Here is a 22,647-nt window from a genome sequence, read left to right on the forward strand (position 1 = left end):
GTCTTGTAGGTCTTCATAGAACTGTTCAACTTCAGCTTCTTCAGCGTAACTGGTTGGGGCATAGACTTGGATTACTGTCATATTGGTTGATGTTGATTGTTTTGCCTTGGAAACAAACAAATAAAGCCAGTCCCTTCCTTTTGTGGAAGGACATCACCAGGTTGTTTAATATAAGCAAGTTTAACTCATGCTTTGCACTGCTGGCAAATCTAGGATTAACCCCAGACTCTGCTCGTGGCCTGTCTGTATGCTGGAGTGCAGCCGTCCTCTCCTTAAGGGAGCTTTAGTTCTCGCCCTGGCTTCTGTCTTGACTGCTCACCTTTCTCTCCTGCCCGCAGCTGGGATGAGAGCAGCTCCATTAGCAGTGGGCTCAGTGATGCCTCCGACAACCTCAGCTCCGAAGAGTTCAACGCCAGCTCCTCACTCAACTCCCTGCCCACCACGCCCACGGCGTCTCGCAGGAACTCAACAATAGTGGTAGGTGCCGGTGCAGACGTGGGGCCACCTTCTCCAGGCCTACCACGGGAAGACCCGGGCGCGCCTGTGTGCGGGGTGGCGTGTGCCCTGCACGCGGCAAGGTGGCATGTACACTGCGTGTACCAATCCGGGGAATTGGTCCCCACGTGCACGGGATCGAGTCCTCGAGCTGGCGGGAAGGAACCGGTAGCGCCCAGGCAGTCGCCTGGGGCGTGATCTGCTCTCCTGGGGACAGGTCTGTTTGGTGCCCACGCCCATTCGGAGGGTGCCTGTGAGCACTGTGCTCTCCAGCGGCCTGGGGTGCAGGCGGAAGCCTGGGTCCCCGAGTCCCCCTGGAGAGGAGGGCCCCCCTCAGCACCCGTTCGCCCTCTGTCCCTGCCCTCCCTGTCCCGCTGAGCATCCACCCTGCCCTCTCTCGCCTCCAGCTGCGCACAGACTCGGAGAAGCGCTCGCTGGCGGAGAGCGGGCTGAGCTGGTTCAGCGAGTCGGAGGAGAAGGCCCCCCGCAAGCTGGAGTATGACAGCGGCAGCCTGAAGATGGAGCCCGCGGCGTCCAAGTGGCGGCGGGAGCGTCCTGAGAGCTGCGATGACGCGTCCAAGGCCGGGGAGCTGAAGAAGCCGGCCGGCCTGGGCCCCCCAGGGTCCCTAAAGAAGGGCAAGACCCCGCCCGTGGCCGTCACCTCGCCCATCACCCACACGGCCCAGAGCGCCCTCAAGGTCGCAGGTGAGCCCGGGGACAGGGCCCAGGGCCGCGCCCTGCTTTCCTGGTGGCTCCTGTCCTCTGGGCCCTTAACCCCTGAAGTGGGGGGGGCAGCCTGCATGCAGCTTCGGCACGTCACCCGGCGGGTCTCCAGACCGTCCTGAGTCAGGGAAGACAGATGGGCGCGCAGGGGCTCCACCTGCATAGAAGGCTGAACCCAGACATAGGGCAGGAGGGAGCCTGGTCTGACCCGCCTCCCACACTGCCCAGTGATTTCCTCTCCTGGGATCTCGGGTGATGTCCTCACACCTCCCGGGGGCCCGTGTGGCATCCTGGGAGATACTGGCAGCGTCAGAGTGCTGCTGCTCCCAGGGCGGGCCCTTGGTGACCTGTTATGAGACATGTGCCCTTCTTGATCATCTTGAGATTTCAACCAAACTGGGACCTCCTAGCCTGGGAGCGGAAAACACCAAAAAACAAGAGAAATTGAACAGCTGGACGCGAGGCCTGCCCAGAAGGGTCCTCGGCCCGTGGGTCCCCGATCGCCCCTAGTTAGGCCCTCCAGCCCACTGTGCCCCTCCTCCCAGGGGGCAGACGCTGGCCCTCCCCTGCTCACAGCGCCCGCCCTCCACAGGCAAACCCGAGGGCAAGGCCGCCGCCAAGGCCAAGTTGGCTGTGAAGAGCGCGGGCCTGCAACGCTCCTCCTCGGATGCCGGCCGCGACCGCCTGGGCGACGCCAAGAAGCCTCCCTCAGGCATCGCACGCCCGTCCACCTCAGGGTCCTTCGGCTACAAGAAGCCCCCTCCTGCCACGGGCACGGCTACCGTCGTGCAGACCGGGGGCTCGGCCACGCTCGGCAAGGCCCAGAAGTCCTCAGGCATCCCCGTGAAGCCGGCAAATGGGCGCAAGACGAGCCTGGACGTGTCCAACAGCACAGAGCCCGGGTTCCTGGCCCCAGGCGCCCGCTCCAACATCCAGTACCGCAGCCTGCCGCGGCCGGCTAAGTCCAGCTCCATGAGCGTGACCGGCGGGCGTGGCGGCCCCCGGCCCGTGAGCAGCAGCATCGACCCCAGCCTCCTCAGTGGCAAGCCAGCGGGCCTGGCGCCCTCCAGGCTGAAGGAGCCCTCCAAAGTGGCTGGCGGGCGGGCCGCCCCTGCCCCCGTCAACCAGACGGATCGCGAGAAGGAGAAGGCCAAGGCCAAGGCCGAGGCGCTGGGCCCCGACGGCCTGTCCCTGAAGAGCGTCGGCTCCCCTGAGAGCACGCCCCGGAGCCAGGCGGGCCATGCCCCGGCCCCCAAGCTGGCAGAGCTGCCCCCCACCCCACTCAGGTACATCCTCTGTGTGTGCCCACCCCACCCACCGTGGCCTGCGCCGCCATGCCAGGTCAGGGTCCTCCTTGGTCTCAGGGGCGCTCAGAGCCCCAGAGCGCTGAAGAGGACAAGGATTTGGCCCAGGTTCCAGCTGCCCGTTGCCTCCCTAACCCTGGAGCCCACACGTTTGTCTTGTCTTCGCTTCTTCAGGGCTGCAGCCAAGAGCTTCATCAAGCCGCCGTCCCTCGCCAACCTCGACAAGGTCAACTCCAACAGCCTGGACCTGCCGGCGTCCAGCGACGCCCACGCGCCCAAGGCCACGGACCTGCACACTCCGGGCCCGGCCGCCGGGGGCCCCCTCGCCTCCTGCTTCACCCCCAGCCCAGCCCCCATCCTCAACATCAACTCGGCCAGCTTCTCGCAGGGCCTGGAGCTCATGAGCAGCTTCGGCGTCCCCAAGGAGCCCCGCATGTACCCCAAGCTCTCGGGACTGCACCGGAGCATGGAGTCCCTGCAGATGCCCATGAGCCTGCCAGGCGCCTTCCCCAGCGGCACCCCTGCCCCCGGTGGCCCCACTCCCCCCACCGCCCCCGCCGCAGAGGACGCTGAGGAGCTGGCCTGGAGCGGAAGCCCCAGAGCTGGGCAGCTGGACAGGTAGGCAGCCAAGTCAGCTTCCCACTCCGTGAGCTTCAGCGTCTGTGTGGTTAAGACTGTCTGCCCCTCGCACTGTGGATGAACAGGTTTTCATTTCTGTCTTTTGATCCCGATTCTCACCTCCTGTATGGGAAGCCAGGCCTTAGATGCTGGCGGACTTCTCCAGGACCTTCTGGCGGGTTTCACCTGTCGACTGAATCTTCTCCTTCCTGGCCCTAAGTCACTCCTGTAATGTCAGATGCTGCTTTCCATGTCCCATTGTATCATCTTATGAGAACAGTTATCTGTATTTATTTACTTGCGTTGGCCATGCTCTGCAGCGGGCAGGACCTTTGCCCCCTGGTCAGGAACTGAACCTGAGCTCCCCACACTGGGAGTGTAGAGAGACCCCCGGACTGCCAGGGATGTCCCCCTAATGTGATCTCTGAAAAGCAAGTCAGAGAGAGTTCCCTGCTGGTCCAGTGGTTACACTCCACGCTTTCACTGCCAAGAGCGTGGGTTCAATCCCTGGTCAAAAAACAAAGCTCATCGGGGAAAAACATGGAGCATCTCGGAACTCTCTCTCAGACCGTGAGGGGTGCCAGGGCCATCCTGCCCTGTGCTTGTGGAACCAAGGGGCTCACAGCGATGCCCGGGGCCCTGTCTCGTGTCTGTCAAGCCTCTGGTCCTGAACTCTGAACCCACGAGCTTTCTTTCTGCCCCCACAGTAATCAGCGGGATCGGAACACTCTCCCCAAGAAGGGGCTCAGGTAACTTACCTCATGTGTGTTTTCTTTCCTGCTCGTGGGGCTCCTGGCCTGAGTGAGCCACCGTGCTTGCGCCAGCCCCGGCCGTGCGTGCCACCCCCCGCCTCCTCTGGGGTCCACTCCCAGGCTCACCCTGCCCGAGCGCCACTGGGAGCCGGGCACTGCTCTGGTGACAGGGGGAGAGTCTCCACGCGGGACCTCATGCTGGCCTGTGCTGGCCCAGGCCTTGGGTCGCTCTGCCCCCAGCAGCAGGCCCTGCAGCCCGTGCCTGGAGCCCCGGGCTGTGTCCCGAGCCTCAGGGAGGGCGCCCTGGCACCTGCTCTGTCGCCTCGGCCCTGCCTTGGGGAGCCCTGCAGGGACACCCCGGCCCCCAGCCCCTCTCGCTGGGGGGCAGACGCTGCTCCCACTGCCCCTGAGGGCGGCCTGGCTGCTCCTGCCGCTGCCCGCCCCCAGCCCCGGTGGCTGACGCCCAGCCATGCTGTCTCCTGCCGCCCTCAGGTACCAGCTGCCATCCCAGGAAGAGGCCAAGGAGCGGCGGCGCTCCCACGCCGCGGCGGGGCTGCCCGAGTCGGACGACCAGTCGGAGCTGCCGTCGCCACCCGCGCTGTCCATGTCCCTGAGCGCCAAGGGCCAGCTCACCAACATTGGTCAGCACCACGGGGACCGCCGTGCGCCCAGGGGGCAGGGCGGGGGGCCTCAGCTTCCGCCTCACGCTGAGTCCACCTGTGCGGACTGGGTCGCGGAGCCTGCATTCACCCACACTGTATGAGCCTGAAGGCCAAGCGCGCCGCGACCTGGAGCTGAGAGGCGGCCCCGGGACACGGTGTAGCTGGTGCAGCATCAGCAGTCTGAGTGTTGGAAAGGCCGTGAACCGCGGCCAAGAGCAGAAACCGGTGCTTCAAGCCCGAAGGCAGCTGCCCCCCACGCCGTGTGCCACCCTCGATGCCAGGCTGCTGGGGGCCTGGAGGGGCACCGTCTGGGCGCAGGGGGTCTGCCCCCACTGGGGCTGGGCTTGCCCCGGGAGCAGGGCCGAGTGAGCCCGTGCTGGCCACACGCTTCTGGCCTTTGAGGGCAAGGGAAAGCTTGTAAGCACAGGGGGCGGCTGGTTGGAGACAGGTGGGGCGCAGGCAGGGCTCACGGCCCTGGCTCCTGGAAGCTGACTGCCAGGGGCCCTCAGGGATGGCGCCCGGCCCGGCCTGCGGCTTCCTCCTCTGCCAGCCTCTGCAGGAAGGCAGCTGGCCCAGCCCGAGGTCCTGGGACGCACCTGTAGGCGACCGGGCCTCTGAGCAGACCAGGGTGGGATCGTCTTGCCACAGGAGGGAAGCCGGCTGAGGAGAGGTCAACCAGTCCCCGCAGGGCTCTTGATGGGAGAGCGGGGACCACATAGGAGAGGGGCCGCCCGGTGAGGGGCCGGCCAAGCTGTGGTCGTCAGTCACCTCACGGCTGAGGGGCCCCGAGGGAGCTGAGGTCTTCCGCCCGGGTCTTTGTGGAGCCCCCCGGGCGGGCAGGCCGAGAGGCTGGCTACACAGCCCTCTGAAGTGCTCGGGGCTCTGACCCCCAGGCCAGGCTGAGGCCAGGCGCCGCCGTGTCCCAGAGGTCCACCCGGAGCGGCGTGTCCACTGGGGGCTCCCCTCGCTGACTCTCCTCGTCGCTCAGATCTGGGTCTTGCTCTGAACTCTCAGGCCACCCTTTGTGTGTTAGGGAAGCACGGGGCCCCATTTTCATCGGCACATCTGAGCGAGGTAAAGGCTTTGGAAGAGCTGCCAGGCCCCCAGCCTGACCCCCAGCCCTGTCTCCAGGGCAGGCGGGCTTTCACACAGGCCGCGCTCTGAACCCTTGGTTCAGACGCAGGGCCCCCCCAGGCCTTGCTCCCCACACCCAGCCCAGCACACACGCCTTCCTCCTCTCCTGACCTCCTCCCCTCCACCTCTGCCCCCCGCGCCCTGGGACCGAGGCTGACGCCCCTGCCTCTTCTCCCGCCCCCCCATCGCCTCTCCCCACGCCTGCCCCACTCTGTCCTTCCAGTGAGCCCCACCGCGGCCACCACGCCGAGAATCACCCGCTCCAACAGCATCCCCGCCCACGAGACGGCCTTCGAGCTGTACAGCGGCTCCCAAACGGGGAGCACCCTGTCCCTGGCCGAGAGACCCAAGGGGATGATCCGGTCAGGATCCTTCCGAGACCCTGCGGACGACGGTGAGACCTCACGCCCGCGCGGTTCACGCTCATCCCTGCTCCACCGGTCCCCTGGCCCGCCTGCCTCCACCGCCCCTCACAGAACATCCCCCCGGGCCATCTCCGCACTTCCTCCCAGGCCTTGAAGGGTCTCGGGGCCGGGGCCTTTGGGGGTGGGCAGGGCAGTGGCTGTCCCCCCACCCCCACCCTGTCAGAGGACAGGACCACCCCACACGGAGCTGGCAGGGATGCGGGGTTGGTGCTCCAGCCCTTCAGAGAGCAGGCTTCTCCATCCTCTTTTCAGAGCATTCCGAAGACCAGCTTCAGGGCCGCGCTCTGGTGTGTGGTCAAATCTGGAGTTGGGCTTTCCAGCGGGGAGACCTGGGGACCTCAGGACGCTCGTCCCGGGGCTCCCACAGCTGCCTTGATTCAGTTCTCTCAGTAGGGCTGCCGTGCTGATCGCGGGGTCACAATGAGTGTCTTGCACTTGAGGGTTTCTCATCCACAAGGCTCCCACTGAGAAAAGGAGGCGCAGGCAGGATTATGTTTCATTCTGAGCAGCTTTGGTGCAGCGACTCTGAGTCCCGCGGGGGCATGTCCTCTCCTGCCCCCACCCTCGGAGGGGGAGAGCAGTTCTGAGCGGGCCTGGAGTCCTTGGCTGGGCCAGGCCGCCGGGCCCTGTGCTGGCCACCCCGTTCTGAGCGTGCCTGGAGTCCTTGCTGGGCCAGGCCGCCGGGCCCTGTGCTGGCCACCCCGCCTCCCCGGAGGGGGAGAGCAGTTCTGAGCGGGCCTGGAGTCCTCGCTGGGCCAGGCCGCCGGGCCCTGTGCTGGCCGCCCCGCGTCCCCGAGCCCTCTGTTAACCCTTGGCACTGCCTCTCTTGCAGTTCACGGCTCTGTGCTCTCCTTGGCCTCCAGCGCCTCGTCCACATACTCCTCAGTAAGCACCCTGGACCCGGTGCCGCGGGGGGCCGGGTGGGAGCCCCTGAACATCAGGGCACTGGGCGGGCCCTTCTGGCCTCAGCCAGTCCCGGAGCAACTCTGCGACACAGAGGGTGCCCTGGTCTTGGGTTCTGTGCTAGGCAGGGCAGGTGGGCAACCCCAGCGTCCGGGACCCTCTGGGTGTGTGGAGATGGCAGCTCCTGGCGGGGCTGGGCCGTCCTGCGGTCGGTGGAGACGAGGTCAGTCTTCAGGCCAGCTCCCTCTGGGCCCCCGGGTGACGCGGCTCTGGCAGGAGACTAAACGCTGGCCTGGGGTCTGAGCCTGTGAGGGCCTGGCACCCCGCTTCCTGCCGCTGCGCGTCTGTGCGCTCTCTCCTCCGTGTAACCACCTCCTCTCTCTCCCCCCGCTTCTGGGCTCCTTCTCCAGGCTGAGGAGAGGATGCAGTCTGAGGTAGGGTCCCCACCTCTGCCTCTGCCTCCTAACACCCCGCACCCCCTCCTCCCACGCCTCCCACCCCTTCTGCCAACATGAGTGTGCCTCTCTCTCCCTCCACAGCAAATCCGAAAGCTTCGCAGGGAACTGGAGTCGTCCCAGGAGAAAGTGGCCACCTTGACCTCTCAGCTCTCAGCCAATGTGAGTGCCCAGAGGTGGGCCCGGGTGGTGGCAGCTGTGTGAGCCCCAGTTGGACAAGTCCATCCGAAGAGAAGGTCTCCCCGGGTGTCCCCTGGGCTTCAGTTACACGGGCGCAGAGGACTGGGGCCTGGCTTCTCCTCCCCCAAGTCTGCGGGTTTGTAAACAGCCACTTCACCCCCACCCGAACTCACGGGCGTGGACGAGTGCCCGTGTGATGCCTGTGAACTCGCTGGAGAAAGGATTGTATCAGTGGCTGTGTGTGCAGGAGGAAGCAGCCTTGCTCAGACAGTGGTGGTTAGTCATGGGTCAGAATTAACGGAGGTTCCCGGGAGCCCTGTGCCCCGCCTGGGGCGTGCCCTGTCTGTTCACACCCTGTCCTGCACCGCCCCAGGCTGGGTGCTGGAGCTCCAGCTGGTGAGGCTTTAGGAGCCAGCCCCCACCCCTGGCCACAGTGGCCTCAACTCTTCAGGACGTGAGCTTTGCTGGGGACCCGCCTTCTCATCCCTTCCCTCAGCCTGCCAGAGTCCGCCCACTTAGACCGAGTCTCTGGTGGCCTCAGTTTTTCCACCCCGCACGATGGGGAGAAACAGAGCAGCCCCGAGCAAGGCCACGGCAGTGTCTCCCCAGCGGCCAAGCTGCAAACAGAGAACATAAGAGCCATTTTCCCCCAAAAGCTGTAAACAACAGCTGAGCCGGATCTACGGAGCCTTCCAAGTGTTTGCACAGAGTGGCCGTGTCTGCAGTTTCCGCTGGTTTTTTCTCTCCCCTTCCTCCCGGGGGAGCCCAGCTGTCCGGCCTGGGTCTCCCATGGAACTGAGACCGCGCCGAGAGCTCGGGCGTCCCCAGCACGTCCCTGCGGCTGCATCCTGCCCACACCCGGGTCCCTGTCTCCCCTCCCCAGGCTCCCAGTGGTCAGTGTTTCCTCACCAGCTTGTGTGCAGCCCCTGGCAGGCCTTTCCCTGCAGCTGGGACACAAAATAGTGAGAGAAACAAGACCCGTCTCTACTTGGACCGCGCCCCACGCCCGCCAAGGCCATCACACCCGCAGGCCCGGGGGGTCCCTGTCTGAGGGCCCCAGGGACAAAGAGCAGGAGCGCGTCTGACCCGTTGACCCTGCACCCTGTCACTGCCACACTCTCCGGGGGGGCCCGGATTGTGGACTTGGAGGGTGACTCTCAGAGCAGGACGTGCCCCTGGCTGAGAGAGATCCAACTCTCCTGGGGATCGGAGGCAGCCTGGCCTCGAGGGTCGGAGCCCTGCCCTCAGTGGGAGCTGCGACGCCAACGCTCTGGAAGGTCCTCAGGTCCTGATTCCAGACCTTGGGCCCTGTTCCCAGGCCTCCCCAGCTGCCCACACGGGGCAGTCTGGACACCTTGCCCTCCCTCTCACCAGCCTTTCTCTGGGCCCCCAGCTGAGCCCTGGCCAAGGGCATCTGAGCCATCTAGTGGGCGAGGACAATGTGGAGGTGGGCAGCAGCACCCCCCAAGGAGAGGGAGCCCCAGACCAAAGAGGCTGGGGTGGGCCCAAGGAGCTGGGGTCTGAAGGCCTCTCGCGAGGGGACCCGTGTCCACAGATGGGTAGGAAGGTGGACACCAAGCAAGAGGGGCCCCGGGCCGGGAAGGCAGGAGTCCAGCACACGGGGGCCCTGCTCCCTGGATCCGAGAGGCCTCCAGGCTTGTTGAGGGCAGGGGCAAATCCTAGGGTCGGCAACAGGAAGCGGGTCGACAGGAAGCGGGTCGCAGGTCTCAGAGCTCTGCGAGGGGCGTCCCCCGCTCCCTCCCCAGGTCACAGTTGGCTTAGACGCCCCCCAAGGCTGGCCTTCTCGTCCGTGAGCCTGCCCTCTCCTCCGTGAGCCTGCCCTCTCCTCCGTGAGCCTGCCCTCTCCTCCGTGAGCCTGCCCTCTCCTCCGTGAGCCTGCCCTCTCCTCCGTGAGCCTGCCGTCTCTGATCGCAGCCTCAGCTCCCACTTCCCCAGCCCCCTAGCTGGCAGAGCTGGAGCTCTGCCCTCCCCGCCTGACCCCCTCCTCTCTGCCTTGTGGGCCCCTCACCCCTCCCTGCCTCGAAGTCCTCATGGGGACCCCTCGCTCCCGTGGAGCAGGCCTGACACCTAGCGGCCAGACACGGAATTGCCCCGAGGGCCTTGAGCTGCATCTGTCGGGGGAAAAGCAGGGAGAACCGAGAACAGAGGCTCTGGGGCGCGGGGCTGGGGGAGAAGTCCAGGCCGTTCTGGGGGTGGCGGGCTCTGGGCAAGGAATGACACCGAATAGAGCCAGGGCCCCAGAGGGGACAGCTTCCCAGGGGCGGGGGACAGCCGGGCCTCTAGATGCCTCCAGAGACCCACCCCACCATGGTGATGTCTGTGCCCCAGGCATGTCTTCAGGCCAGAGTGGGAAGCAAGGTTTAAGGGCTGCCACGAGGCTGGTTGGCACTGGTCCTCCCTGAGACCCCCAGAGTCAGCCCAGCCGCCCCCCACGCCCCAGCACCTGAGGCGTCCCATGCACTGGTCCTCCCTGAGAACCCCAGAGTCAACCCAGCCGCCCCCCACGCCCCAGCACCTGAGGCGTCCCATGCCATCTCTTTCAGGCCAACCTGGTGGCGGCCTTTGAGCAGAGCCTGGTGAGCATGACCTGCCGCCTGCGGCACCTGGCCGAGACCGCCGAGGAGAAGGTGAGGCCTCCCCTGCCCCGGCACACACCTGTCCTGCCCGCCCCGTCAGGCCCAGCCCACAGAGCAGGAGCCCCATTCCCACCTGACACCACTCCCGTTTCTCCCTAGGACACTGAGCTGCTGGACTTACGGGAAACCATAGACTTTCTGAAAAAGAAGAACTCTGAGGCGCAGGCTGTCATTCAAGGGGCCCTCAATGCCTCAGAGGCCACACCCAAAGGTAGGCCCCCTGCCTTTGGGCAGTGGCAGGACTGGGCTGGAAGGAGACTTACTGCAGGGCTTCTGTGTCCCCAGAATGTTCCAGGCAACTTCTAGAAGGCGAGGGTCCTCTGAGTCAGCAGGGGGGTGGCAGGGACATGCCCCCACCACCCAAGGGACTGAGGGAGACCAGGGATCCTCTCCTTGGACCTCAGATGACTGCCACAGACCGTGGTTAAAATAGCACTTTAATGAGTGGGTGCGGCCCAGCAGTCACTCTCCTTGAAATTTCCCCAAAGGAGCAGAAATATCACGTCCCCACAAAAACCTAAACGTGGATGTTTACAGCAGCTTTATTCACAGTCGCCAAAACTCAGAAGCAACCCAGCTGTCCTGCATGGACAAGTGTATGAGTAAACGGTGCGGTGGCCAGACGATGAACTATCACTCAGCACTGAGTGATCTGGCCGCACGATGACAGCGACGGATTAAGTGTCCGTTACTCAGTGACAGAGCCCAGCGGGAAGGCTGCGTGTTCCGTGACGCCAGCTGTAGAACACTGTGGAAAAGACGAGACTCGGGGCGGTGAGAGGGTGGGGTGGGGAGTAGAGGTGGCCAGGCTGGGGTACAGGATCCGTAGGGCCATGGCGGCACTCTGGAGGACGTGGTGATGGGGGCACAGGTCCTTGTCCGTCTGTCTGAACCCCCAGGATGTGGCGCTGAGTGGACCCCAGTGTAGGCCGTAGGCTCTGGGGGTGCTGAGATGCGTGGGCGGCTGCGTCGGCTACCGCAGATGTAGCATCCAGTGGGGGTGCCGATCGGGGGGCCCTGCACGTGGGGCCGCGGGGGGGGGCACCTCTGTACCTTCTCAGTCTTGCTGGGAACCTAAAGCTGCTCTGAAGAGCTAGCATGTTCCACTTGGACAACGTGTGTGCATGCACAGGCGTGTGTGTGACGCCATTTGATGCTTAGTTCGGTTCTCTGTGGGGAAAGAAGCTCCCCTTCAAGTGAGACAGAGATCAGTGGATCTCAGGGCTCAACGGAGAGGTCAGCCTTGGTTTTAAGTGTTTCTGTGAGTTTGAAACATTTCAGAAAAGCAAGTGAGAGGGAAAGAGAATGTATTCAACCGTCAGGAAAGGAGCACCACCTCTCGCTGGTGTACGCTGTGTCCACGTCTCCCGTCGCTTCTCCTGTCTTCTCTGCCCAACTTGGCCACAGACACAGCCAGCCTTCAGGAGCATCTGCAGGACACCAGGCCCCGCTCTGATCACTGCTTACATTAGCTCATCTAGTCCAGACAGCAGCCCTACAAAGTGTGCTCTGCAGTTCAGAGTAAGACCGGAGAAGACAGGCAACTTGCTCAAACACGGCTCCTAGTGACAGGTCTGGGACGCTGAGCTGCTTCTGGTTTCCCGAGTAACCTGAGTCTTCAGATACGTTTGTGTGGAGTGGACGGGTGCACCCTGCCCTTGGCTTCCATGTGGTCCTTCTTGTTGACCCAGGTCCAGCTCGGTCAGGATTTCTAGGAGCCTTCACAGAACTAATGCTTAACGCAATGATGCCTAACTTTATTTGGTGTATAGATAGTAACACATGCATATGGCACGAAATTTTAAAGGCACAAAAGATTTCCTTTTTTTCTGAAGACTGATTCTAAAGCATATCCTTTGCTCTTAAAAGTACTATATAGCATGTTTTAAAATTTTAATTGATAGGCTCACAACTAACTGGATCTTCAGGTATCATGACAGTTGTTTTGCTGCTTTTCATTTTATTTTATAATTGACTAATTGTAAATTAAATTGATCACAAAAGCAATACGTGTTCTGGAGGAAAATGCAAACTAGGGGTTGGCAGACCATCGCTCATTGGCCAAATCTGGCTCACCACCTGCCTTCAAATACAGCTTTACTGGCACACAGCCACGCTCACTAATGCACGTGTTGTCTGTGGCTGTTCTAAAACCACGCAGCACTGCTGAGCAGTTGTAAGAGAGATCAACCGACCACAGAGCCTAAAATGTTTGCTCTCTGGCCTTTACAGTAAAAGCTCGCCGGCCCGCGTGCCTTGCACAGGGCTGCCTGCCCACTTGTCCCCAGTTTCCTGTGAATCTGTAACGATTTCAAAACAAGGTTTTAAAAATCCAATCCTCGGACTCCCATGGTGGTTCAGTGGTTAAGAATCCACATGCCAGTGCAGGGGACATGGGTTCCATCCCAGGCCCGGGAAGATCCCACGTGCCTCGGGGCAACTAAGCCATCGCTCTGCAACAAGAGAAGCCACCACAGGGAGAAGCCTCTGCGACTAGAGAGCAGCCCCTGCCCACCGCAACTGGAGAGAGCCACAGGCAGCAGCGAAGGCCGGCACAGCCAAAAACAACTGAATTAATTTATAAAAAACATCTGATCCCCCGGGGCCTTTGCTTAGACTCCGCTGCCCCTTACCTGTGGCACACGACACAGTCCTGTGAGGGGCACCCAGGACTCGCCCACCCAGCTGGCCCGGCTCCCTCGCTGTGCCCGCACCCAAACCCCAGTGCTGCCCGCGCAGCCTTTGCAGGGGCTTCTCCACATCCCACATGAAGAGCTTCTGTTCTGTCACCACTCAAAGGCTGCCTCCTTTATTAACCCTTTCCTTCCCTGAAGTAGGAGAGGAGGGCATTTTGGTGCTGTTAACAGACATTTTCCAAGAGCTGAAGAGATTTTCTGCCCGTCAGATTAAAAGGGAAATTAAAGCCCGTTTGGGTTAAATGCAAGGCCCTTGGCCTTGCGCGCCCCGCCTCCTCCCAGTATTGGCAGCCAGTATTTCTGAAGCAAGTCCCGAGGGTGGCAGCCAGTGAGAGCCTGGGGGACGGTGGAGGCCTGGGCTGCCCCTCATCCCTGCTGCTCGAACCAAGGGCACTGGTTTCTGTGCTGGTCTTTCTCCTGTTAGGCGGCAGCTTCTTGAGAACAGGGATCGGTTCCTACTTGTTTATTTGTTTATGTTGAAATATGATTGACACCCAACAAAGGCATGTGGAGAGGATGCTCCCAACAAGTGAAGGATGTGGATGAGGAGGTGGGTTCCTCCTCCCCTTCCTCCTGCAGCAAGCCCGGCGGCCTCCAGCCTCACAGCGTTGCCTTAAAGCCACTGGGTCTGTGTCCGCCCCTGTGCTTGGCCCCCAGAGCTCCGGATCAAGAGGCAGAACTCCTCCGACAGCATCTCGAGCCTCAACAGCATCACCAGCCACTCCAGCATCAGCAGTGGCAAGGAGGCCGACGCGAAGAAGAAGAAGAAGAAGAGCTGGGTAGGTGGAGGTCTGGGGGAGCCGCGTGGGCCACCGGGGGCCACCCCACGGCAGCACAGGAGCTGACCTCCCCAACTTGCCACGCTAGAGTCCCGTCTGATGGGAGCCCTGGGTGGTGTCCGCCCAGAGCAGGGTCTCCCCCCGCCAGCCACCCCCTGCAGCCCTGCACATGTCTGGTGGGCAGCAGCAGCAGGAGGTCCTCAGAGGGACTGGCCTACCTGTGCCCACCCCTCCCATACTGTGGAGAGATGTTATGAACAGAGCTACTCATCTGAGGTGCTCCTGGAGAGGTATCCGTGGAACTTGCCAGATCACTCCAAAAGGAACTGTTGCACTGCTTGACTAGTCCAGAGAGAGATGTTCTAGCTGTTCGTATCTCCCAGAAAACCTTAAGCTGACTTGGGGTGCCCTTTCCGACATTGCCATGCCCCCTGCTGCCCATGTGGAGGAGGGGAGCCCCAGGGGCACACCCACCCACTGGCCCGACCCAGTGAGCCTGTGCACAGAGCGTGGTGTAGTCCAGATGGGCCGCTGTGTGAAATGAGTGATTAAGTGTTGCTTCTTTTTTTTTTTTTTCCTTCAAAATGCTGACTTAAATCCCTATTTTTTTCCAGGTCTACGAGGTAAGACACTCATTCCTCCCCGTTCCTCTTTGCCTCTGCCATACCCTCCCCTTCTCCAGAGCAACCCCTTCCCCCTAAACAGAGACAACCACTCATGAAACTAACCGTGACCACCTCCACCAAGCCCCTAACCCTCCCTGCATGTCGACCCACGGCCGCCCCTGGAGGACAGAGGAGCGGTCTGGCTGGGGCAGTGGGAGGGTGCTGCCCCCTCCCGTCTCCCCTGGTGCCAAAGTCCACCTGCTACAAAAGCAGCCAAACGGGACAGTGCCCATCAGGCTGCCAAGACAGTGTGCCCTGGCCCCTCGCTCCACCAAGCCCTAGACCCCCCACACGGAAGGCTCTAAGGGGGTGAGCGTTACCACGCTCGCCAGAGGCCAGGTCAGCTTGGGTGCGGCCTGAGGATTTAGCTCTGAAGTAAAATGAGCCCGAGAGAGGTGAGGGGTGGGACCTCAGATCACCCCCGAGCCTGAGCCCTCCGAGCAGCCGTGGGGTTGACAGAGGGGTTTCGGGGATTAGGGTATAAACGTCAGAAATAAACAGCGAACCCTGACACACCAGACCCATGAAGTCCACTCGGACCCTATGCCAACACTGGCTGGGTGTCTGAGGGTAGGAAACATGGAATTTGTTGCTGCGTCGCTTCAGTCGTGTCCGACTCTGTGCGACCCCATGGACTGCAGCCTACCAGGCTTCTCCGTCCATGGGATTCTCCAGGCAAGAACACTGGAGTGGGTTGCCATTTCCTTCTCCAGTGCATGAAAGTGGAAAGTGAAAGTGAAGTCGCTCAGTCGTGTCTGACTCTTAGTGACCCCATGGACTGCAGCCTACCAGGCTCCTTCATCCATGGGATTTTCCAGGCAAGAGTACTGGAGTGGGTTCCCATTGCCTTCTCCAAAACATGGAATCTGTGATCTCAAAGAGCCTGGGGAATTGCCAGGTAGACAGAAATAGTCTATATAAGACTGATGACAATCCAGTGGTGTCAGAATGCTTGTTAATTCAGTGAGCGAGGCTCTAGGAGTTCATAGACGGCTTGTCCCAGGAGGCAGGCAGAGTGTCATAGCGGGGCAGGAGCCCACTGGAGGTGGAATCGAGGTGGGATCTTGGTGGACAGAGAGCAGTGCTTCCTGCAGACGCCGGTCAGAAGCGGGAGGTTCAGGGAGAGGTTCCGTCCCCTAGAGCCTGTCCAAGGGTCATGGGGAGCAGGGTGATTACTGAAACTTGAGTCATAGCTTGGCATTGCCCCGAGTTTCACACCAGCCCCTCGAGATGCTCAGATCTGAGGAGTGCTGCCTTCTACACGCACGGCCTCACTGGAGACGTGCTGAGATGTCCCTCAGGACAGAATCTGGGTTTGTCTTGCTCCATCATTTGACCCCAGCATCCCTTACCACATCGCACCGTACAGTCCCTCTGCCCAGCAGTTCTGCGTTGGAAACACAGACTCACACAGAGCACTGTTCCCACTTAGGATCTCCATGACCTCAGCGGGGTGGGGGGCCTGCAGATGGAGGTCACAGTTCACACGTGGACACACACACGGTCTCCTGAGACGCAAGGGTTCGAGACAAAAGTGGGAGGCTCGTTTCCTAGTCCCAGGTCTCCATCTCCACAGAGAACTGCGCTTCTGACACTGAGCCCTGACTATCCAGAGAGGGCACAACGCTGCACACACACTCCCCCCTCACACCCCCATCGAGCCAGATGGGTCTTCCTTATGTCCTTCCTGGTAGAGACCCCAACACGCCCCTGCTGCGCCACCACCACCCACAGCTGCCCTGAGCCCCAGGAGACACCTGGGAAGAGTCCTCAGATTTGCACTCTGCTCTTGCCGTCCCAGCGATCTGGTCTGCTTTGGCCCTCCGCACTCTGTCTCCGGCTGCAGCTCCATCTCCGTGTCCCTGCGTGTGTGTGCATGCTGAATGGATGCATGTGACGGGCGCGGGGCAGATCCCTGGTTTGCCTCCCACATCCCTAACATCCAGCTCGTCAGCACCCAAGACCAAGCCAGTTCCTCCTGCATACTCGGAGGAAATGCTGGGAAGTATCCCTTGATTCTGGCACACTTGAGTGGACATGGTCAAAAACACTTGTATCCTGCAATGTGCTGAGCGCGGGCGGCAGTGAAAGGAGCTTGGTTCACTCCCATCTTTTGATTCACAGAATCATGTTGTCCCTGTCTGCTGGGTAGGCTCTGATCTGATAAGCCCAGCTCAGAGGTGGGTCCTGAGGCCCAAATGAGCCAGGCTGCAGGCTAAGCAATTGCTGATCTGCTGAAAAAAGCAGGATGGGGTCACCAGGAGGTACACCCTGTGCCCCGGGGGTCCCCTCCGTCCCTTCACAGCAGGGAGCCCCCAAGGGGGAGAAAAAACCCAGGATGTTTCCACAGTGCGGGGAGTCTTACTCACTCAGCCTGAGTCCCTAGGCAAGCCTCCCACCCTCATGTCACAAGGCCAGATAAGCCCTCCTGAGGGCGTGCTCACTGCTGCACATCCCTTCCTCTGGTCCGTGTCTCAGAAGCCCCCTCCCACTTCCCCATCTCCAGGGCCTGGCCTCACAGCTCTCTCCCCAATCTGCTTTGTTTTAGCTCCGAAGTTCCTTCAACAAAGCCTTCAGTATAAAGAAGGGGCCCAAGTCAGCCTCCTCCTATTCTGACATCGAGGAGATCGCCACGCCGGACTCCTCCGCCCCCTCGTCCCCCAAACTGCAGCACGCGTCCACCGAGACTGCCTCACCCTCCATCAAGTCCTCCACCTCGTCTTCTGCGGGCACCGACGCCCCCGAGTAAGTGTTCCCAGGCCGCCCCCCACTGTAGCCCCCTCCCCAGGCCGTGGGGCCAGTGACGGCCGCCCTCGGGCTCAGGGTCCAACGCCCAGTGCTCCACGCCTACTTCCAGGGGCCCCGCTCCCCCGGCCCCCCACGCCCGGCTGTTCCATGGCAGCGAGGAGGAGGAGCCGGAGAAGAAGGAGGTGTCCGAGCTGCGCTCAGAGCTGTGGGAGAAGGAAATGAAGCTCACAGACATCCGCCTGGAAGCCCTCAACTCGGCCCACCAGCTGGACCAGCTGCGGGAGACCATGCACAACATGCAGGTCGGTCCTGGGCGGGGCGGGGCTGCGGGAGGGGCGGGGCCGCAGAACCAGGCGGGGCCGCGGGACGGGGCGGGTTGCGGGGATGGCTGCGGGATGGAGCACAGGACGGGGATACGGGGAGGGGCGGGGCTGCAGGATGGGAAGGGACGTGGGTCCTTGGCTGCGAGAGGGATGCAGCGCGGGGCGGGTCTGCAGGACCCTGCGGCCGAGGCTCCAGACCCGCCTGTTCTCGCCACAGTTGGAGGTGGACCTGCTGAAAGCAGAGAACGACCGGCTGAAGGTGGCCCCAGGCCCCTCGGCGGGCTCCGCTCCTGGGCAGATCCCGGGATCTTCGGCTCTACCCTCCCCTCGTCGCTCCTTGGGCCTGGCGCTCACCCATTCCTTCAGCCCAAGCCTCGCAGACACAGGTACCTGTTGGGGCGAAGGCCCTGGGCGGGTGAAAAGAAGGAAAGTATTCCCCCCTCACGCACTCTGGTGCGGCTTCCGGGGTCAGAGAGGTACCAGTGCTGCGGCGAGCCGACGCCAGAGTCCTGAGACACCAAGGATCGCTGTGGTCCTGAAACCCTCTTCGCTCTTTGGGCTTGGACTCCTGGTACTTCTTTGGGGTAGATAAAGACTTTGTGGAAAGGGGAGTGGCAGAAGGTGTAGGGTAGTCTGGGGTGCCCACCAACCAGCATTCCTGTCCCCACCTCCAGACCTGTCCCCCATGGATGGCATCAGCACCTGCGGCCCAAAGGAGGAGGTGACCCTCCGGGTGGTGGTGAGGATGCCCCCCCAGCACATCATCAAAGGGGTAAGGAACTCGGGGGGCGTGACACCGTCGTTTCCACCCAAGAAGCCTTGGCTCTGAGGACCCCCAAGCCCAGCGTACGTGGCTCCTGAGCCGCCCACCTTGGCCTCACAGGACTTGAAGCAGCAGGAGTTCTTCCTGGGGTGCAGCAAGGTCAGCGGGCAGGTTGACTGGAAGCTGCTGGACGGCGCTGTTTTCCAGGTGTTCAAGGTAAGAGGTGCAGGAGCTCAGGGGCTGCCGGTCCTCTGAGAACACGGGGGCCCGGGCCTCGGAGCCTCTGTGCAGAAGCCCCCAGGAGACAGACGGCTCCTCCCCTTCCTCGTGGATCGCTGTGCCCTGTAGCGTTGCTCGTCCTGTGGTCTTGATCTCCTCCTCGTCCCTCTCAAGCACCTTCTTTCTCCGCCTCCCTTCCCGTCAGGACTACATCTCTAAGATGGACCCGGCCTCCACGCTGGGACTGAGCACTGAGTCCATCCACGGCTACAGCATCAGCCACGTGAAACGGCTCCTGGACGCGGAGCCCCCAGAGTTGCCCCCCTGCCGCCGAGGGGTTAACAACATAGTGGTCTCCCTCAAAGGTCAGTCCCGGACCCTTGGGTGGAGGGCTGTGGGGTGCAGGGGGACTGTCAGGCAGTCCATCGTGTATTCCTGGAGCAGGAGCTGGCTGAGGGGCTGCAGGGTGGAGGTCACCGTGAAACACAAGAGAGGCTCACCTGCTCCGGACTCGTCCCAGGGAACGTGTTCACAGGACATTTCTGCCCCACCTGGGCTTCCCCTCCACCCACCCCCACAGCACACGGCCTGCCCCGCGTGATCAGAGCCAGCCCAGGGGGTCCTGTTGGGCCCAGGGGCGCCGGCTCAGACAGGCAGGCGTGTTGCAGGTCTCAGGGAGAAGTGTGTGGACAGCCTGGTGTTCGAGACGCTCATCCCCAAGCCCATGATGCAGCACTACATCGGCCTGCTGCTCAAGCACCGGCGGCTCGTCCTCTCGGGCCCCAGCGGCACCGGCAAGACCTACCTGACCAACCGCCTGGCCGAGTACCTGGTGGAGCGCTCTGGCCGCGAGGTCACCGAGGGCATCGTCAGCACCTTCAACATGCACCAGCAGTCCTGCAAGGTGCCCGAGCTCGCCCGGACCGCCCTGCTCCACCGTGCTGCCCTACCCCCGCGGCAGCCCTATCCAGGCTCCTCCCTCCCCGGGGTGCTCCGTCCCTCTCACGTCCCACCAGCCCTCTGCCCGCCTTGTCAGTCTCTCCTCTGCCTCCCCTCAGCCTCTTTCTAGAACGTCTCTCTGACCGTGGGCTGGCATCCTTTAGGGGAGCCCTCGGAACTGTCACACGCTGTGCTGAGCCCTGCCAGGTCCCTCTCCAAGGTCGCTGCGTGCTGTGCCCCACGGGGAGGCACGTCCATTTCGGGTGGCTCCCAGTGCAGATCCTGTGCACAGCTATCTAAGACAAGTGTGTTCCCCAACCTTGAGGGGTTTAGGGGCCACTGCTGATGGGGCTGGGGTGGTGGCTTCTGCAGTCCCAGGTCCAAGCGCATCACACAGGAACCAAGGCCCCTCCCGGGATCCAGAACCAGCCCAGCTCCTCTGAAACCCTCCTCTGCAAGGCTGGTCCGGGGGCTCGCTGCTCCTGAGTGCTGACCGCCCCCTTCTTTCATTTCAGGACCTGCAGCTGTATCTCTCCAACCTGGCCAACCAGATAGACCGGGAAACAGGAACTGGGGACGTCCCCCTGGTGATCCTGTTGGATGACCTGAGTGAGGCAGGCTCCATCAGCGAGCTGGTCAATGGGGCCCTGACCTGCAAGTACCACAAATGGTGAGCTGGGGTCAGGACCAGACTCCCCACGGCGGGCGGGGGGAGCCCAGTCCACCCCAGGCGTTCCCCGGAGTGGGGTAGCACACGGCAGAAATCCAGTGTTCAGACAGGTCTAAGCCAGTCTTTTTCCTCTGTCTTCCCGCAGTCCCTATATTATTGGTACCACTAATCAACCAGTAAAAATGACACCCAATCACGGCTTGCACCTGAGCTTCAGGTAAGATCTATGGCCCTGGATGGGCCTCCAGATGCCCCCAAGTCTGTAAACCAGTTCAGTCCGGGATCTGGCCAGAGGCACAGCAGAAGGAAAGACAAGTGGCAGCGCCCTGTGGGCTGGGAGAGGAGGTGTGTGCCGTGTCGGTGCAGAGGGAGAAGGGCCCTTGACACGGGAAGAGGTGCAGCCTCTGTCCACACACCCCTTGTCCAGGCCAGTGGGGTCCGATGGTTACCTGAGGGGGTCACTGATCTGAGCGCCAGCTCTTCCTCGGCCCTGAGTTCAGCAGACCCGTGGGCATCAGTGGGAGGCAGGCGGCTCAGGGCGGGTGGGAGCGGAGTCGACACACCCTCGTGCAGTGCCCCCGCCGACCCTCTGCATCCCTGGCCACAGGATGCTGACCTTCTCCAACAACGTGGAGCCCGCCAACGGCTTCCTGGTTCGCTACCTGAGGAGGAAGCTGGTGGAGTCGGACGGCGACATCAACGCCAACAGGGAGGAGCTGCTGCGGGTGCTGGACTGGGTGCCCAAGCTGTGGTACCACCTGCACACCTTCCTGGAGAAGCACAGCACCTCCGACTTCCTCATCGGTACAGCCTGCGCCTCGCCTGGGCGGGGCTGGCGTGGGTCCCTTTCCCTCCATGCCCTCAGTGTGTGGAGCACTCACTGGCCCCATGCCTGGCGTGGGTCCCCTTCTCTCCATGCCCTCAGTGTGTGGAGCACTCACTGGCCCCATGCCTGGCGTGGGTCCCCTTCCCTCCATGCCCTCAGTGTGTGGAGCACTCACTGGCCCCATGCCTGGCGTGGGTCCCTTCCCTCCATGCCCTCAGTGTGTGGAGCACTCACTGGCCCCACGCCTGCAGCCTTAGAGCTGCGGGTCGCTGAGTAAGTGCCCAGTGTGGTCCCCCTGCCTGCGTCAGCTGTCAGAGCCCTGACCTCACCCACACCCCCAGGATCGCTGAGAAGACGCAGGGGAGGTGTTAGGGGAGCTAAAAGCTGCCTCTGGCTCCCCCGCCTCCCATCCACCTGGAGAAGCATCATTTCTGAGGCTGCAGCAGGCTGTCAGCTCCCACTGTCTTGACCACGATCTCAGTTTAGCCCAGCCCTGTGCTTCTTTCATGCTCTAGTTCCAAGGCCTTCTGCCTGGTATTAGGGAGTCAGTGGGGCAGACAGCCAGGGAGTGAGGCTCTAGGCCGTCTTCACAGCCCTCTTCTCTTGCCAGGTCCCTGCTTCTTTCTGTCTTGCCCCATCGGCATCGAGGATTTCCGGACCTGGTTCATCGACCTGTGGAACAATTCCATCATCCCCTACCTACAGGAAGGGGCCAAGGATGGCATTAAGGTGAGCCCACCCTGGACCCTGCTCAACCGAGGCCAGGCTGGCCCACCTCACAGAGTGGACAGAGTCCGACACGCAGCCCCTGCTCAACCGAGGCCAGGCTGGCCCACCTCACAGAGTGGAGACAGAGTCCGACACGCGGCCCCTGAGATTTTTAGGCTCTCCTCCTACCAGGCCGGGCGAGGCGCTATGCAGACCGTGCTGCCTTCCTGCCTACGGCCAGCGCCCAGCAAACGGCTAACGACCACTGGCCTGGGGCTGTGTGTCCAGTCCTCGGCCTCTGAGTCTCCTCCAAACTCAAACCACTCCCTAGGGATTTGGCCAGATAGAGAAACAACTGAGTTAAGAATTAAGTAAAATCCTATTATAGCTTTAGGTCATTACTAATTACTAATAAAAATGTCATTCTGGTCAAGTTACTTGACCTTTTTAAACTCCTCGTATGTAAGAAAGGAGACAGTATAAATTCGCTCTGTTTTGAAGTCAAATGAAATGTGTGAAAACGTTTGTAAAAGTGAGAATAAGAACTTTGTGCAAAAGGCAGCTGTCACTTTTAAAAACCTCCTCAGTTTTCTCACCCGTGAATTAGGGCATACTCATCACTGGTCCACTGACCGGTGACGTGGTGACTGGACCAGTGGTCATGTTTTATCCATAAGCGTCACGTGTCGGTGTGACACACACCATCTGATGATGTGGGAGAGTTCCAGAGATGCAGTGTGTCACCATTTTCATTTAATTTTGCATTATTATTAACAGTTTTGTAATTTAAACCATTTTTACACAGATGATATCTCCTTTCAGCAAAGCCCAAATTTCTTTCAAAAGGTATTATTATTACCGAACTGAAATTTCTTACTTGGAAAGTAAAATTGCAGGGTCATATGACTTGTGGGGTCCATGTCAAGTTTTAATACAGTTTGCCAAATTATTCTCCAAGATGGTCTCGGGACTCCCCGTCGGCCCTGTGGTTAAGACTCCGCCT

General features: G+C 61.7%; 1 protein-coding gene across 8 annotated transcripts in view; it reads left to right on the forward strand.

Moving 5' to 3' along the window:
* Positions 1-22,647, forward strand: part of NAV1 (neuron navigator 1) — a 199,133-nt gene that overhangs the window by 171,067 nt on the left and 5,419 nt on the right. For 5 of the 8 annotated variants that reach the window (XM_086342972.1, XM_086342975.1, XM_086342980.1 and 2 more), the window contains 24 exons: positions 339-477; positions 903-1,200; positions 1,811-2,504; positions 2,697-3,140; positions 3,848-3,889; positions 4,385-4,533; positions 5,912-6,082; positions 6,946-6,998; positions 7,427-7,450; positions 7,556-7,633; positions 10,216-10,299; positions 10,408-10,519; positions 13,662-13,783; positions 16,997-17,193; positions 17,306-17,498; positions 17,737-17,905; positions 18,194-18,291; positions 18,403-18,498; positions 18,707-18,866; positions 19,170-19,405; positions 19,956-20,110; positions 20,256-20,327; positions 20,718-20,914; positions 21,547-21,665. In XM_086342972.1, coding sequence (XP_086199098.1) covers positions 339-477; positions 903-1,200; positions 1,811-2,504; positions 2,697-3,140; positions 3,848-3,889; positions 4,385-4,533; positions 5,912-6,082; positions 6,946-6,998; positions 7,427-7,450; positions 7,556-7,633; positions 10,216-10,299; positions 10,408-10,519; positions 13,662-13,783; positions 16,997-17,193; positions 17,306-17,498; positions 17,737-17,905; positions 18,194-18,291; positions 18,403-18,498; positions 18,707-18,866; positions 19,170-19,405; positions 19,956-20,110; positions 20,256-20,327; positions 20,718-20,914; positions 21,547-21,665 — 4,102 coding nt within the window. Of the gene's footprint in view, positions 1-338; positions 478-902; positions 1,201-1,810; positions 2,505-2,696; positions 3,141-3,847; positions 3,890-4,384; positions 4,534-5,911; positions 6,083-6,945; positions 6,999-7,426; positions 7,451-7,555; positions 7,634-10,215; positions 10,300-10,407; positions 10,520-13,661; positions 13,784-14,397; positions 14,738-16,996; positions 17,194-17,305; positions 17,499-17,736; positions 17,906-18,193; positions 18,292-18,402; positions 18,499-18,706; positions 18,867-19,169; positions 19,406-19,955; positions 20,111-20,255; positions 20,328-20,717; positions 20,915-21,546; positions 21,666-22,647 lie in introns of those variants that run through there. The other 3 variants (XM_086342973.1, XM_086342979.1, XM_086342977.1) reach the window with 2 other exon arrangements.

The sequence above is a fragment of the Bos grunniens genome, chromosome 16 (genome assembly GCF_055505025.1).
Source record: "Bos grunniens cultivar Pamir isolate PY7600 chromosome 16, Bosgru_T2T1.0, whole genome shotgun sequence".
In the NCBI taxonomy this organism is placed as follows: domain Eukaryota; kingdom Metazoa; phylum Chordata; class Mammalia; order Artiodactyla; family Bovidae; genus Bos; species Bos grunniens.